General features: G+C 47.0%; 3 protein-coding genes across 3 annotated transcripts; all 3 read right to left on the bottom strand.

The window, feature by feature from the left end:
- Window positions 1-41: 41 nt before the first annotated feature.
- On the bottom strand, window positions 42-4,177 carry FIBRA_02310 (uncharacterized protein; the record flags this gene model as incomplete). Its single annotated transcript, XM_012324173.1, has 19 exons — window positions 42-50; window positions 111-296; window positions 351-437; window positions 495-599; window positions 656-741; window positions 793-883; window positions 941-1,024; window positions 1,078-1,140; window positions 1,196-1,249; window positions 1,311-1,409; window positions 1,454-1,537; window positions 3,038-3,142; window positions 3,198-3,302; window positions 3,369-3,515; window positions 3,589-3,651; window positions 3,702-3,764; window positions 3,825-3,876; window positions 3,926-4,020; window positions 4,067-4,177. The coding sequence occupies 19 exons, from the start codon at window positions 4,175-4,177 to the stop codon at window positions 42-44; spliced, it is 1,689 nt and encodes a 562-aa protein (XP_012179563.1).
- A 1,040-nt stretch (window positions 4,178-5,217) lies between these two features.
- FIBRA_02311 (uncharacterized protein) lies at window positions 5,218-7,144 on the bottom strand (the record flags this gene model as incomplete). Its single annotated transcript, XM_012324174.1, has 14 exons — window positions 5,218-5,226; window positions 5,288-5,455; window positions 5,511-5,582; window positions 5,637-5,696; window positions 5,759-5,854; window positions 5,921-6,025; window positions 6,090-6,185; window positions 6,241-6,345; window positions 6,396-6,512; window positions 6,575-6,637; window positions 6,688-6,750; window positions 6,805-6,858; window positions 6,915-7,001; window positions 7,061-7,144. The coding sequence occupies 14 exons, from the start codon at window positions 7,142-7,144 to the stop codon at window positions 5,218-5,220; spliced, it is 1,179 nt and encodes a 392-aa protein (XP_012179564.1).
- An 897-nt stretch (window positions 7,145-8,041) lies between these two features.
- FIBRA_02312 (uncharacterized protein) lies at window positions 8,042-13,133 on the bottom strand (the record flags this gene model as incomplete). The annotated part of the gene is made up of 20 exons (XM_012324175.1): window positions 8,042-8,050; window positions 8,106-8,267; window positions 8,338-8,403; window positions 8,458-8,550; window positions 8,602-8,694; window positions 8,762-8,908; window positions 8,961-9,071; window positions 9,126-9,188; window positions 9,240-9,302; window positions 11,323-11,598; window positions 11,670-11,864; window positions 11,914-11,997; window positions 12,055-12,162; window positions 12,217-12,300; window positions 12,356-12,472; window positions 12,528-12,611; window positions 12,664-12,726; window positions 12,782-12,838; window positions 12,899-12,985; window positions 13,038-13,133. The coding sequence occupies 20 exons, from the start codon at window positions 13,131-13,133 to the stop codon at window positions 8,042-8,044; spliced, it is 2,058 nt and encodes a 685-aa protein (XP_012179565.1).
- Window positions 13,134-13,820: the final 687 nt, after the last annotated feature.

The raw sequence follows: 13,820 nt of genomic DNA on the forward strand, positions 1-13,820 counted from the left end.
TCAGTCATCAAAGTAACATATCATTTAGTTGAGAGAGCCATTCACAGAAGCTACATGAATAGTACATATATTATTGCAATCGGTGCACAGTATGATAACAGGAGACTAACCTCAGCAAATGATTCAAGGTTGAATACTCCAGTAACAGACCTAAACATTGCCTTGATTTTATCGAGATTTTCGGGCAGCGTCAGTGATGTCATGAGAGGGGCAGAATTCCTAGAAGTGGCTGCCTGGGGAGGGCCGTCTCCCGGAACTACATCATCTAAAACTCTAGGTGTACTATAGAGTTTCGCCTACCACGGGGATTTCCATTAGTCAAAAAGCTGCACAATGACGATATTCCTGACCTTCGCCGCCTCTAATTCTGCTCGGCATGCTGCAAGCTCAGCACGAACAACGTCGAGCTCTTCTACATGTACTTTTGTTTTCTGCGTCTGTGAAGCATGATTATCAGTACAATAAAATAAGTATCGGCAACGTCGTGCCGTCACCTGAGCCTTGCGATACAGCTCCAGCTGTTCATGGAGTAAAAATCTTTCCACGTTGCTTTCGGTAGTCATTTCACATAAATGTTGTCGCAAGTCATTCGTCATCACCTATTCGCGCAGAAATCATCGTGTAGAGAATCCCGAATATCTAGCATCCAACCCACATTTTGATCATCGAGCTCATTGAGCAGCAAGGAGATCTGCTCCTTTACATCATTCTCTGCTACCGCCCACTCGGCTCTAATGTTTGCTTCTCGCTCCTGTTAATACTGTATGAGCTATGCCGATGAAAACGATTTACTGATACTGATACAGGCCTGATAGTCTTTGTGTGTATTTTCCAGCTCCCGCTCCTGTTCATGAATTCTCTTGAGTAGAGCTTCGTGATCAGCCTGATACATGATCGAGATTGAACATTGGATGAGTCAACTGAAGCATGCAAAACATACTCGTGATTGAGCGAGATCCTCTTCTAGTGCAGCTTTGCTCTCCTTCTCGGATAGAAGCATACCGGAAATTTCGTTCTTCTCAGCCTGTCCAAGTATGAGGGTCATGTGCAAGCTATGCCAAGATAAAAAGAGCGTACAAGGAGCGTGTCAAAATCACTATTCAGTTTATCGAAATTCATCTGCAACTCTGCATTTAGTTTCTACATAATAGTATATTAAAGGCAGTCTACGTGGAGCATCCAACATGAATTATACATTTGTAACTTCCAATTCCTCTGACACGCTTTGAAGCGCTGGGATAGGTTTAATCTTTGCGAAATATGACCAGTTTGATCTCTATTATCAGACTACGACAAAATTGAATACTTACCTTGTCCACCAAGTCGCACAACTGCTCTCGCAATACTCTCACGTCCGAACAATCGCTGTCTTGCAGTGGTCCACCGCCGATCAACTTATCGAGTTGAAACTGAAACATGAGCGAATTAAATGAAATTTGACGGACGAACTCACCTCGTTATTTGCGATTTTACGGCGGAGACGTGTGATCTCCGTGCTCTGGAGAGTCAGTAGGCTCTGAACAGTAGCATCTGAGATCTGTATGGGCACCATCAGGGCAATCGCTGGTTACACTATTGTCACAGAGCGAGTGCGTTCCACAGCTGAGGGCAAGGTTAAAGGCACACAGCTGGAGAACGAATGCGCTACGAGACGAGGGGGGGGAGATACTGCTCAGGTCATGGGTTGACTCTTGTATGCATGGCCCGTCCCAGTGAAGGTTTGATTGGACGCGCAAGATGCATCGGCAGCTGATGCCGAAATCTGGACTCGCAGACGCTGGTTGTTGCACACCGCGGCAGTGTGGCGGAGCCTCTTTCGCCGGTGCTCATTACTCCGGATTGCTGAAGTCCCCAAGGAGGCCTCATGTCCCGAGCAGCTGCAAGATCCTCGCCTCTAGCTTTGGCAAGCGCAAGATGAGCACGGTCGCGCGAGAAGTGCTCCCAAATATGTCAAAGAGATGAGCTCGGGTGGGTTCATCTGTCCCTCATTCAACTATGCTGCATTCTGCCCCTCTTCATCCCACCAGTAATACCCAGATTCAATGGAGGGAGTCCAGATCAAGTTGTCGGAGAGTATACATCACCGGGATTCAGACTCATTTGGTTACGATGCCTAGTGAAGGAAGGTGGATCAGGAAATTTTGGATTTGGTACATTTCCTCGATATCTCTAGATTGTGTAGTCTGGTTGAGCCTACTAGTGTCGAATAGAATCCCATCGTGTTTTTTTTGACTCCTTTCATTGTCCGCTAGGGCCTGGCCCAGTCTTCAACACGTCTGGGCACAAGACCAGGCCCGTGTAGACAGAAGGTACAATATATGGGCTAGTGTGGTGCACGCATGATCATACTAGATACGTTTGGCGCAGCCTGGGGTGCAAGACGCGCGCCGTGACATAGTTATGGTACATGGAATGGCCGAGGGGCGAGTGAGTAAGGATATGGACACGAATGATAAGCGAGTTACTATGCTACGTTAGTGGCGTGGCGGGCCTGTAGAGCTTGGCTCTGGCCATTGGAGATAAGGGACGCTCAGCCCGTTTAAAGGGGGGTTGCAACTATACTGAGGCTAAAGAATTACGAGAGAGGTGATGAGTGGTCGATCCGAGTCGGGTAACCCGAGGGAATCTGCAGGTGCCGAATAAGGTTACCGAACAATCTGGAATTGCCTCATGGTCTGGGCATAATGCATGAGCCTTGGCTTCGTCCATCATCATGTTTATCTGCCCAGACGCGATGTCATCTAGCCCATCCCTTTCCTTTGAGAGAGAATTCTCAGTACACCATTAAGTAAGATATGACTCTAGTGCTTGTTTGACGCACTCTACCATCAGTTTCTCTTGCTGGCTCTGAATGATAGAACTGGCACGCACCTCCACATGCCTTGCTTAAGTAGAGTCGAGAACTTAATGCGCTACTTTCGCCAACACCGTTCTTGTTCTATGGCAAATTCTGCACGCACATCTTCCCTCAAAGTCTGCTATCTGTCCAATGAAGTCGGTTGCCATAGAGGTATGCATATGGGTAAGTGGTGCTCACCTCCAATTCTTGAACGCGGTCTTCTAAGTCGTCGGCGCGGTGCATAAGTCGGCGGTTTTGATCTTGTTCATGGGCTATCTGCTCAAGGAACGTGTTCGCTCGTGCCTGTTCAAAGCAAAGTGAAGGCAAACGATTTCGACCTATAGTTGATGAGGCATACTTCAGATTCTTGCAACCTAACTTCCAATGCCGCCTTTTGGGCCAATATATCTTCCTGTCTCTCTTTTTCTGTAGAGAGTGTAGCACGGAGTGTAGCATTTTCTTCCTGTTCATAGTAATGTCGAGAAGAGAGGCATTAGTTTCTCCGCTTTTCATCGGCTATGATACTGACCTGAAACTGTTTTTGACACTTCACAGTGGAGTGAATCTGAGCTTCTAGTCCACCTTTCTCTATCAATAGTAGTGATACTTCATTCCTGAGCTTTTCCTTCTCAGCCTTCTCGGAAGAGAGTTGTGAGTTGATAGCAGCCTTTTCTTCCTGTTTGTATGCATTATGCAAAGCATAAGTGTTAACACATCATCAACTATTATTTCGGCCTATATGACCTGACCTCCCATTCCGATTGGTATTCCATGGCAGTTTGAAGTTCCACACTCAGCATAGTATTTTTATCCTCATTTCAAATGTCAGTCAACCCACAGATTTCAATCTGACACTGCATACCATTAGCGTGGCGAGAGAATGGCGTACCCCATTATATTCAGCACGAAGTTTGTCTAGACGGGCCTAGGTAGCTGTTGTGAGTGGATGTATGCATAGCACAGTTGCCTTAAAGTCTCGCGTCACCTCGCAATCTCTCAGCTGCTCCGCAACAGCGTGACCCTGGATTTCCCAAGAACTTCGTAAGACTCAAGAAATACTAGTATCCACGTATATTCATCGCTCACCTTTTCTCTTTGGGCTTCCAGTTCTTCGTGTACTTGCGCCAGATCTTCCAGCGAAATGCATCGGCTGCCATGTCCACAATCCACCTCAAGAAATTCTACCAGTCGACAAAGTTTCAATGAGCATACAGCATCAAAACCTACCCTTCTGGATTCCAACTGGGAATGTAGACGTGCTATCTCAGCAGACTGTAATGCAAGGATACCTTGTAGGACAGTAGAGGTCATTTGTACGGTGAGTTCTGTGGGATGCATGGCGCCCATCAATGGAGGAATATGATAGCCAAAGGTAATGATAAAGATAAAAGGATAGTTGAAACCGAAAAGTCGTTTGCGTTCTCGGCCTGGTCAGTCAACCCCCCGCTTGGGAGGGCAGAATGACTCAGAGAGCGACGACGTTGCGATCCTGCTAGTATATATCCCCAGATTGTCAAACCTTATCAGTCGGAGTCATAGTCATGAGGTGCAATTGACATATGCAGAGGCCTTTCTAGTTCAAGATACGGGCTGCATGCACGGGCGCAAATGCCAGATATGAATGTGAGCTTATATATACATTGCGGCTGCAGTGCTCGTTCGCAATGGGCTATAGTCATATTCAAAGACAATAGTAACACTACTGGCCGACCTACTAGTGACAACTGTGCAATCAAATTGGCGCAATCTGTCCTCCATATTGACCGTAGTGACCGTAGAGAAGGCCTGATGACTCGTGCTAATATGCAACTTCCTCTCTTTACTACCGTAGATGCCTACAAAGTTATCACATACTCTAATTCCTTTCAAATGACCGCAAGCTCTCTTGACGTCGGCCCCACTTCCAGAGATTTCAGTCGCTCATATAGTCCAACATTGTACCCTACGCGTCGTAATGGGAATACGTAGCGGTTAAAGGCCATGCCTTTCTTCGAAGAAGTTTGCGGTGGAATGCTCTGAACATCATCCATAGGTTACAATGTTCGTTAGCTGACTTTCCTTTAAAGCTGACATTGAAGACACACCTTTTTTGTTGGTCGTCCGGGTGCAGATATTTCATACAAACCTAGGTAGTAAGTGTGGTCTAAAGAGGAAAACATATGTATCTTGACCGAGTTGGCCACCCTACGGCTGAATTTTTGCCATCGGGACGGGGAAGGTTTTGTGTCAACCACAAAAGATCCCGATTCGACACATCCATTCCAATGAAGGATTCCACTATCAATTTCTACTTCATTAGGTGAGTCGCACTCCGAGCTATCATAAAAGAGCAGACCCGTCGTTAATGCTCAACAGGCAATCCAGAATGTTCTGGCAACTTACACGGCCTAATACCAAGATTAGGATTAGCTCCCTCCATGAACTGGAAGCAATCGAAATTAGACATACTTGTAACAGCTGGGCATGTGTCAATCCCCGCAATGCAAATGACCCAAAGATATCTTCTATTCTCTGACAAGCCATCTCGGGTTTGTATGGGTCTTCATGGTTTGGCTGTGCCTGGGTGTCCAGCGTCACCACAGTCGCATCCTGTATACTGGAGGCTGTTGCATGTGCCTATGTAGATGTCTATCAGCGATTGTCACCATCACCATCACCATAAATCACTTACGTCCATAGACTCAGGCTCTGCCGATGGCTCCAACAACTCCGCGTTAGTTACGATAACGTATGTGTCTAGCGACTAAATGTATATTGTATCGTTATTCGCACAACGGGACCTGTCACTATATCTTACCTCCTGATTATTGGAGACGTGGCGGGCAGCTTCGGATTGCCCAAGTCCTTCCGTATCGTTCTATTGGTAGCTAATGATCAGAATAGCCTGTTTCCAGGATATGTTCTCAATGTATATCTCACTTCTGTGCCTTGCATGCTACCATTCAAGGCTACCTCAACAGAACCAGCTGGAGATGAATTCACAGTATTTGGAGCCATGTTCTCAGCATTTACCGCCTATAGACGATACGACCATAGTCAGTTTTCACGCATTGACGCTTCACAACGAGACTGGCTGTTCACCTGTCCACTTGTAGACCCAGATCTAATGATCTCCGCAGATATCGTCGACGACCCGTTCAACAAAGCTGTTCCCATGCACATCTTGGAAAATAATGCTTTTGCTTCCTGCGCACGATTTACCCAATATCGGTGAGTGAAACGGATGTGTTAGTTACGAAATGACGCGCACTTCTGCATGTCTGGTTGTTGTTTCAAGCGCCTGACGATACCGCCGACACTGCTCCTGTTCCGCAACAAGTTGTGCGCATACTGTCTCGTTCGATGTCTATTTGTGACTATCATCAAACAAGAGATCACCTGTGCGCACAATGGGCACGTACCTGGAGCTCGTCAACTCTTCTTTCTAATATATTTGTATCGCCTGAGAGCCGAGAGATCGTGTCTTGCTCGCGGGATATCTGGTCAAGCAATGCACCCGTACGCATCTAGCAAAGGAGGTGAGAATCTTGTAGAAATCTTGGATATTCAAAATCACTTCCGACTCTTCTAAACGGGCTTCTACTATTGCCTTCTCGGCTAACAGTCCCGCGCAACATTGTGAGTTTCTCTCTTTCTCCTCCGAAAGCATCGTATAGACTCCAGCATTCTCCTCCTAACGTGCGTATAGGAAAACTGAGTCATCCTTCCGGATGTATGGATAAAGTCTGTGCTAACCTCCAGCTCCTTTTCACGCATCGTAGCAGCCTGAAGATTCAACTTCGCTTGATCAATGTCTTCCTGGCCTTGGGCTCGAATAGCAATACGTAGGTGTATGACAAGATCCATACCTTAAACTCCACAATAGTGCACTGTGCAGCATCAAGATCAGCGCGAAGGCTATTTACCAAGGCCTATATCATTATCAATAGCGAATCTGTTTTAACTAGCATATGAATAAATTTTACCTTGCTCTCCTCAAGTCGCTCTAGGGCAGCATCTCCCCCATCTGTCGACGGAATCTGTTTGGAAGTGAGACTATAAGACCTGTTATACTTAGATGTATCACATGGCGTACTGTAGCTGTCCTCTGTACCCCTAACTCTTCGCGCAAACGCTCAAGATCCCTAAGAGACGCGCACTGCCTGCCATGCTGGTGCTCTGCCTTGATGCCGGGACCATATGGTTCGATATCAGTTATCCTGGAAAATTGAGGCACCTCACCCTCTCAGCCTCGAGTTGGGCACGCAGCCGTACGATCTCCGCCGCTTGTAACGCAAGAAGATCTTCAATAACACTGTGTGACATCTGGACTGGTTCGGTGGGGTGCATGAACAACAAAAGAGGCTTCAAAACCACGCTGGTTGGAGCTATGCTTTAGGTCTACCACTGAGTAGTGCCAGTAACACCTCGAGGTAGGAGTCACAAGCAGACAAGATCATGGCAGCAAGCCCACAATTATATATTGACCGTTTGTTGATAGCAAACCTTATCAGCCAGAAGCACTGACATGAGGCCTTGATACGACAATACACGACTAGCTGGCTGCTCGGCGCCTACAGATCCTAAGCTGTCGCATACAGTGCATGAATTGAGTCCCACGTGCCACCCACACTATGCACTGACAGGTCGAATGTCGGTCCTGTCAAGGATCTAACATTAGTATATGACTAGACACAGCAGCAAATTGCAATGAACAACTCGTGATATGTTGTGAACGAACCTGCTGTTACATATCGAGCGCAAAATGTTGAATAAGTCTGCGTCGTATCCCACCCGTCTCACTGGAAACACGAATAACCTATCCGTGGGCTTCTGCTTCTTCATCTATTGAAGTTAGGACGACACTTTCTGCACAGCAAAAATGATGCAGCACATACTCGGAAAGCTCCAATCCAGCCACTCTCAGATTTCTCAGCGACGACCTTCGGTTCGAGCATTTCGTATAGCCCCAAGTAGTAGGTGTCCCTCCCTTGATCAAAAAAATGCATTTTTGTTGAAACTTCTTGCCGCTTCTTGAATGTGTGGTATGTTGGAGTATCCGTCATGATGACGAACTTCCCTGTTGCAACAAGCTTATCCCAGCAGAAATTTCGGAAAACGTCGAGGATTTCAAAGTCAATTGATTGACCATCCCTGCCCGTGAATGCAACGCTGAATGATGGACTCCAATGATTCTATCGTTTGACTGTTCAAAACCATCACTTACATGGCCTAAACAGCACGTCAGCATGACAACTTCATCCAGTATGATAACCATCGGACCCACATTTGCTATTTCATCTCGCTGCAATTTTCGTGGGCCAAGCGATTCAAAGATGTCCTCGACATGCGAACCGCTCATCCAAGGGCGGAATGGATCTAACTCGTCTTTTGTGGCAGATATCACCGCAGTCGCATCCGATATATCAACATGATCCACTGCGTCGATCTAGAAACGTGGAAGTACGCGATGAGCGTCTTCGAATATTGAATTTAGTATACCCGTATTTTGAGCTAACCTCAGAGCCCTTCAAGACTTCACTTTCGTTCTTCTCATTGCGTACTTGGCTTTCTGCCGATGTTCCCTTAACATATTGAAGATTGAGGATACAATCCCGTCAAGTTGAAGGCAAACACACCTGTGGATCTGCGAACTCAGACATAGCGGGTGTTCGATTCAGTGCATCAGGCTTATTCTGAATTGCCTTATTCCGAACCGACGATGGCTTCTTCTATATAGAGTATTTCACAGTAATCGAGCCGAGAGCCACGAAGTCACGCACTTTATTATATTCGATAGGTTTCTGGAGCACACAACGGAGTCTTCGGCACATCTCCTCAACAGTGAGTTCGCCACGAGCATTGTCATTGAACATCTATTATAAGCCAGCCGTATTCACTCATGATAAGCATACACCGAGAATCGAGCTGGAAGACACGTACCTCTAATTCTCGAACTTTCGTTTCCAACTTTTCCATGCACAGCTCAAATAATCGAGCTTTTTCCTCTAGCTCTTGCACGCGAACAGGAAGTTCATCCCATTCAGCCACCTTTTTCGCACCTTCTTCCTGTACTTCTTGAAGGCGTATCTAGGTGATTAGGTCGACGGTGACGAATTATCCGGATGCTAATGGCAGTCACCTTGACTGCTCCCACAAGAGCATTGACTTCGTTTTCCAAAATTTTGTTCTTGCAGCGTTCAACGTTGCATCTCTCTTGTACCAACGTTGAATTAACCACGGCAAGCTCTTCCTGCCCACAGGAGATATTATCAGTCTCATACACATCAATGAGTAACAGACCAACCTTCAGCTCCTTTGTCCATTTTTCAGAGACCCGAAGGTCTACTTTCAACTTCATATTCTCATCCTAAACAATATTGAGTAACTACAGGAACGTGACAGGAGACGCGACACATACCTCCAACTCCGCTAAGGAGGATTGCGTAGCACTGAGTTCAGCACGAAGCTTCACAACCAATACCTATAGTAATAGACCGTCAGAATCCGCCCGTCCAACTCCGCTTGCCGCTCTTTTACGATTGTCTCTTTCTCGCACGCGGCTCTCAAAACCGGTTATAGAGAGATACTACCCACCCTTTCGGCCTCAAGCTGCTCACATAAATGCATGTTTTCTTCAGATGGTGTTGCGAGATTCGAGTCCGCCGTTGACGACAAAGTAATACTTTCGGCGAATCGCATATTGGACCAAGTGCGTTACCCAGCTAGACGTGAGCGAGAAAAGATTCAGACCGCCACACTGCGACTGAGCAGCAAGGATACATGAGGCCCTCGAACCTTATCAGCTGGAAGCCCAGACACGAGGCACGCCCAACAATGTAACTAGGAGTTGATAAAATGGCAACGGAGAGATGCTAATTGACGAACCACTGTCTGATGGCTCAGGCTCGTATTCGGCATCATCAAAAAATTACCCAAGAATATCATCAACCGGAGCGACGAAAGGAGACAACAAAAGAACTAAAACTGGTACATCATGTACGCGACGAGTCTATTTAATTGATGAGTTCGCGTACTGTAGCACAAACAGACAAGAGTGCAGCTCACCATATGGTACTAGTTTAATCAGCTTTTCCCTAAACACCGTGACGATGCTTTGTCCTGAAACCAAATTAGAGCCCCAAAACTCACCAGGGCCTTCCTGAAGTCCTGCACCTATCTCACTATCATTACCATTGACTGGGTCTCTCAACGATCTGCCGGAGAACAGAATACGCGGCTTTCAAATTCGTACGATGAAGGACGAGACCTAGGAACCTCTTTGGATCGCTACGTGCCAGTTTCGGTCACTGCCTGCGATCGCGCATTCTCTAGCCCCACTCGAGAAGCGCAAACGGTAGACGTATATATTGAGCAGCATGTAATCAACAGCATGAGCGAGAACAGCAGCAGAACGGGAAGTAGGTACCCTATGAAGCTGAAGCTCTGGCGTGAAAGACCGATGAAAGAGAACATTTGAGGCGCCTACTCAGATGACTCGCGATGGCCGGGACAGGAGCGACTGAGAGGCTCCTGTCACCTTCAACTCGGACTCAATGTCTCCAGGCGTATTTCTATTCTCGTTCCCTCAAATTAGAAAATAAATGCTGATAAGAGATCTTAGTTGTAATGCAAGAACCGCTCCACTGTAATATACCAAGGCTATGACTGTATCCTTCAAACCTCTGAGACTTTTTTTCAGCTGATATCGTCGTGTCGATCTCCATAAATTTCTCTCTGAAAATCAAACTTCTCTCAAACATCGGACATCACCTCAAACAGGTCTCTCGTCCAAGTTCTGCAGCTATTGATGACCTACCTCCTCTCAAACTTTACAGCCTTCGCAAATTTCAATATCTCGTCAAGCTCAGCGCGCGAGAACACTGCGCCTAGCGAGATCTGCAAGTTCGCTGCGGTAGTGCTGAGAGACTCCTGTTTGGCGACCGGTGTGCAGTGGAGACTTTAGTCGATCGGAGCCTTTCACATTGAAACAGCCATCAATGACAACAAAACGAACTTGTGCATAACCAGTTCTGTAGTTGCTGATTTTGAAATCGTTGGGGGATATTATTGCTTTCTCGACGCTCGTTTTCAAGTTAAATCTCATGTTATATGAACTTGGAGACACATGGAATCGAAATTCGAAGAACACCACCTGTGCATCCTTCTCTTCTTCCTTCGGGAGGTATTCATACTGTTACAGAAGCATTATACTGAATATGAGACATCATTCCGACAATTCATCGCAGAAACACTCGGCTGGGTCCGTCCCTCGGGCATCAATGCAACCTCATTGTATCGGCATCTCTACGCAAGCACTCAAAGAGTGCCGGATTGTACCCCACGCGCCGAACTGAATACTTGAGGGCCGTAAGCTTGCCGCATCGATACATCTCATTCAACTTGTTATAATTGCACGGCCTCCCGGTCGAGATGACAAGCGCCCTTTGCGTCTGGCCACCAAGATGAGTTACAAGCGGCTAAGCATGCAGAACCCACGTTACCTTCTCTGGGAGCTGCTCAAACTCATCGATACTGAGCCGTTCTGCCTCGCCGATGGAGTACGATCCCACGTAGTAATATGCCCCCGAGAAGTATGGGACGAGCTCGTAGGAGGATTCCCTCTGTAGTCGCTTCACGGACTTGTTCTTGCAGATTTTCCACATGTTGGTGCCTTTTCCTTGGCAGTGCAATGGTTTGACAAAAAACGCAGCATCCGGACATGACACCCAGACAAAGTCATCGGGTACGACGACGCAAATATTCCGAATACCCAATTGCTGACGGAAGGCCAGCATCGAATATCAGAGCGATATACAGAGCTACGTACACAAGACGAAGCTGAACGCACCTTCTTGATATGTCCCAGATCTGGCTGGCGACCCGACAATGCCGGGAACATATCCTCCATGATGGTATGGCTCGAGATAGCGCCTGTGCTCATGCTCGGTTGCGCGGGATCGCCAGAGCACGAAGTAGACATGGCTGTCGAGACTGGCATATCGTTGGATAGCTCGTCTATTGTTTGAGTATTACATTTTGTTGACTGCAAAACTGTGGGCGACAGGCATTCATCAGGATCGCGCAGGACCTACCCTCAGCGTCGCGATCTCGACTTCGCACTCCGAGAGTTGTTCTCGGAGCGAGGACATTTCCGTCGTAAGAGCATCATATCTAGCCTGAGGATGTTTGTGAGAGTTAATAGCACATTCATAATGAAGTAGTCTTCCCCTCACCTCGCTTTGTTCTAAATCTTTGCGAGTCGCGTTCAACAGCCATCTATTCATGGCAGAAGCACGAGTAGAGGCGTTGATTACCTTCTCCTCCAGTTTCTGTCTTGCCGTCTGTCTCATTGGCATGAACAAGAGCAGATTCTTGCAGCATGGTACCAAACATACCTCCTGCTCAGATAGCTCGCCGAGCAACTCAGAAACCTGCTGAGAACTAGTATTCAGAAGGGCATCAGCCCATTCTTGCTCACGCTTTACATCAAGATAGCATCAGTCAGAATTGAGCATTGCGTTTCATGAGACACACCCGTGCTAGACGCAGATCATCCAGCAGTTCGTCGACCTGTTCTCCCAGAAAGCGAGAGAACTCGTCAGCCTCCGTCAACTGTTGTGAGAGTTGTAGGCGTATATAATTGCAATCACTCTACAGGATTAGCCACTCAAGCTTGGCGCGCTGATCAAGGTTGACTAGTATCTACCTGAGTTTTAGCGGATTGGTCCATTATTGCAGATTCCGATCGTAGAGCATTTTCCAGCTGTCGACTGAGATTCTCATTGTTGGCCTACAAGTAATATGTCAATGTCAGTCGAGATATTGCAGCGCAGAAAACTCACCAGAGCCTCTGATAACGAACGCCGAGTTTGTGTGATCTGTTCACGGAGTTCGGCGTTTATTGTCTAGACATGTAATACTCTATATTCACATCGCGTTTTGAGGTGGCTTATACCCTACCTGCATTGCCCTCAAGTCTTGTGCCGTCGTAGCTGATTGTGCGGTTAGCAAAGTTTGCTGGTGAAATAAGCAATGTGAGTTTACAGTAGCAGTGCTCGACACTTAAGATGTACGCACAGTTTGAATGACACCTCGAAGTTCTTGAGTGATCCTGTGTAAATCTTCATGTTTGTCCAGCTTGGACTTGCAGATCGCCAGCTGGGTCTGGTCCATTCGATGTTATTCAACTAATCATGTTTATCGAATCCATAATTACCCTTGTTTCGTCGAGGGCTTGATGGATTCCCGCAGTTTGCGCAACTTCGAGACTTGTTTTCTCCAGACCACGGCGGTGCGAACCCTTGAGCTGCATATTGTGAACGCAAAAAACAAGGTAAGCCTCAAATTTATAGTAAAACCACGTATAAACGGGAAGCAATCGTGTGGTGGGGCAAATTCGACCTCCAGTTGGGTGCTTGCGCAACTGTTGAGCGGATTTACTCAACCGCGGTGCTTCGCGGTGTTGCAGGGCGAACTTCTGCAACTGCGGTCGAGACAGGGAACCTCATATATATTGGGACTGAGTCACTGGGGCGCTCGAGTGCTTCCGTTCCCACCAAGAAGTACCGGGACTCCGGCGCAGTCTAAGTTTGAACCTTAGGGCATGAGGCAAATGGATCTGGGGGAAAAGACAATCGCAGTAAGATATGAACATGATCTGCGAGTCTGGAATAGGACGGTGAACCCCCAATAAAATCGAGTGACTATACTCGCACGCCGCAACAATCATGGAAGGTCAGACGGCAAGCGACAGAGATCCAGGAAGCGCACAGGAATCAACTATGCAAGCCTTGAGACAGTACGAGGAACTAGTACGAAAAAAATCCATGGAGGTCCGGGGTATATATATCAAAACAGACACGCAGCCCACACTGCTGTATTCTATCCAGCGCGCCTCCGAACCACTTCGTAAATTGTCCATTGTCAATTACCAGTCGATCGTTCGCATGAAAAAAAAAACAGACTTTCAATGTTCCTTTCGAACCCTCGTCCACTGCGG

The sequence above is a fragment of the Fibroporia radiculosa genome, assembly GCF_000313525.1.
Source record: "Fibroporia radiculosa TFFH 294 genomic supercontigs, scaffold1172, whole genome shotgun sequence".
Lineage (NCBI taxonomy): Eukaryota > Fungi > Basidiomycota > Agaricomycetes > Polyporales > Fibroporiaceae > Fibroporia > Fibroporia radiculosa.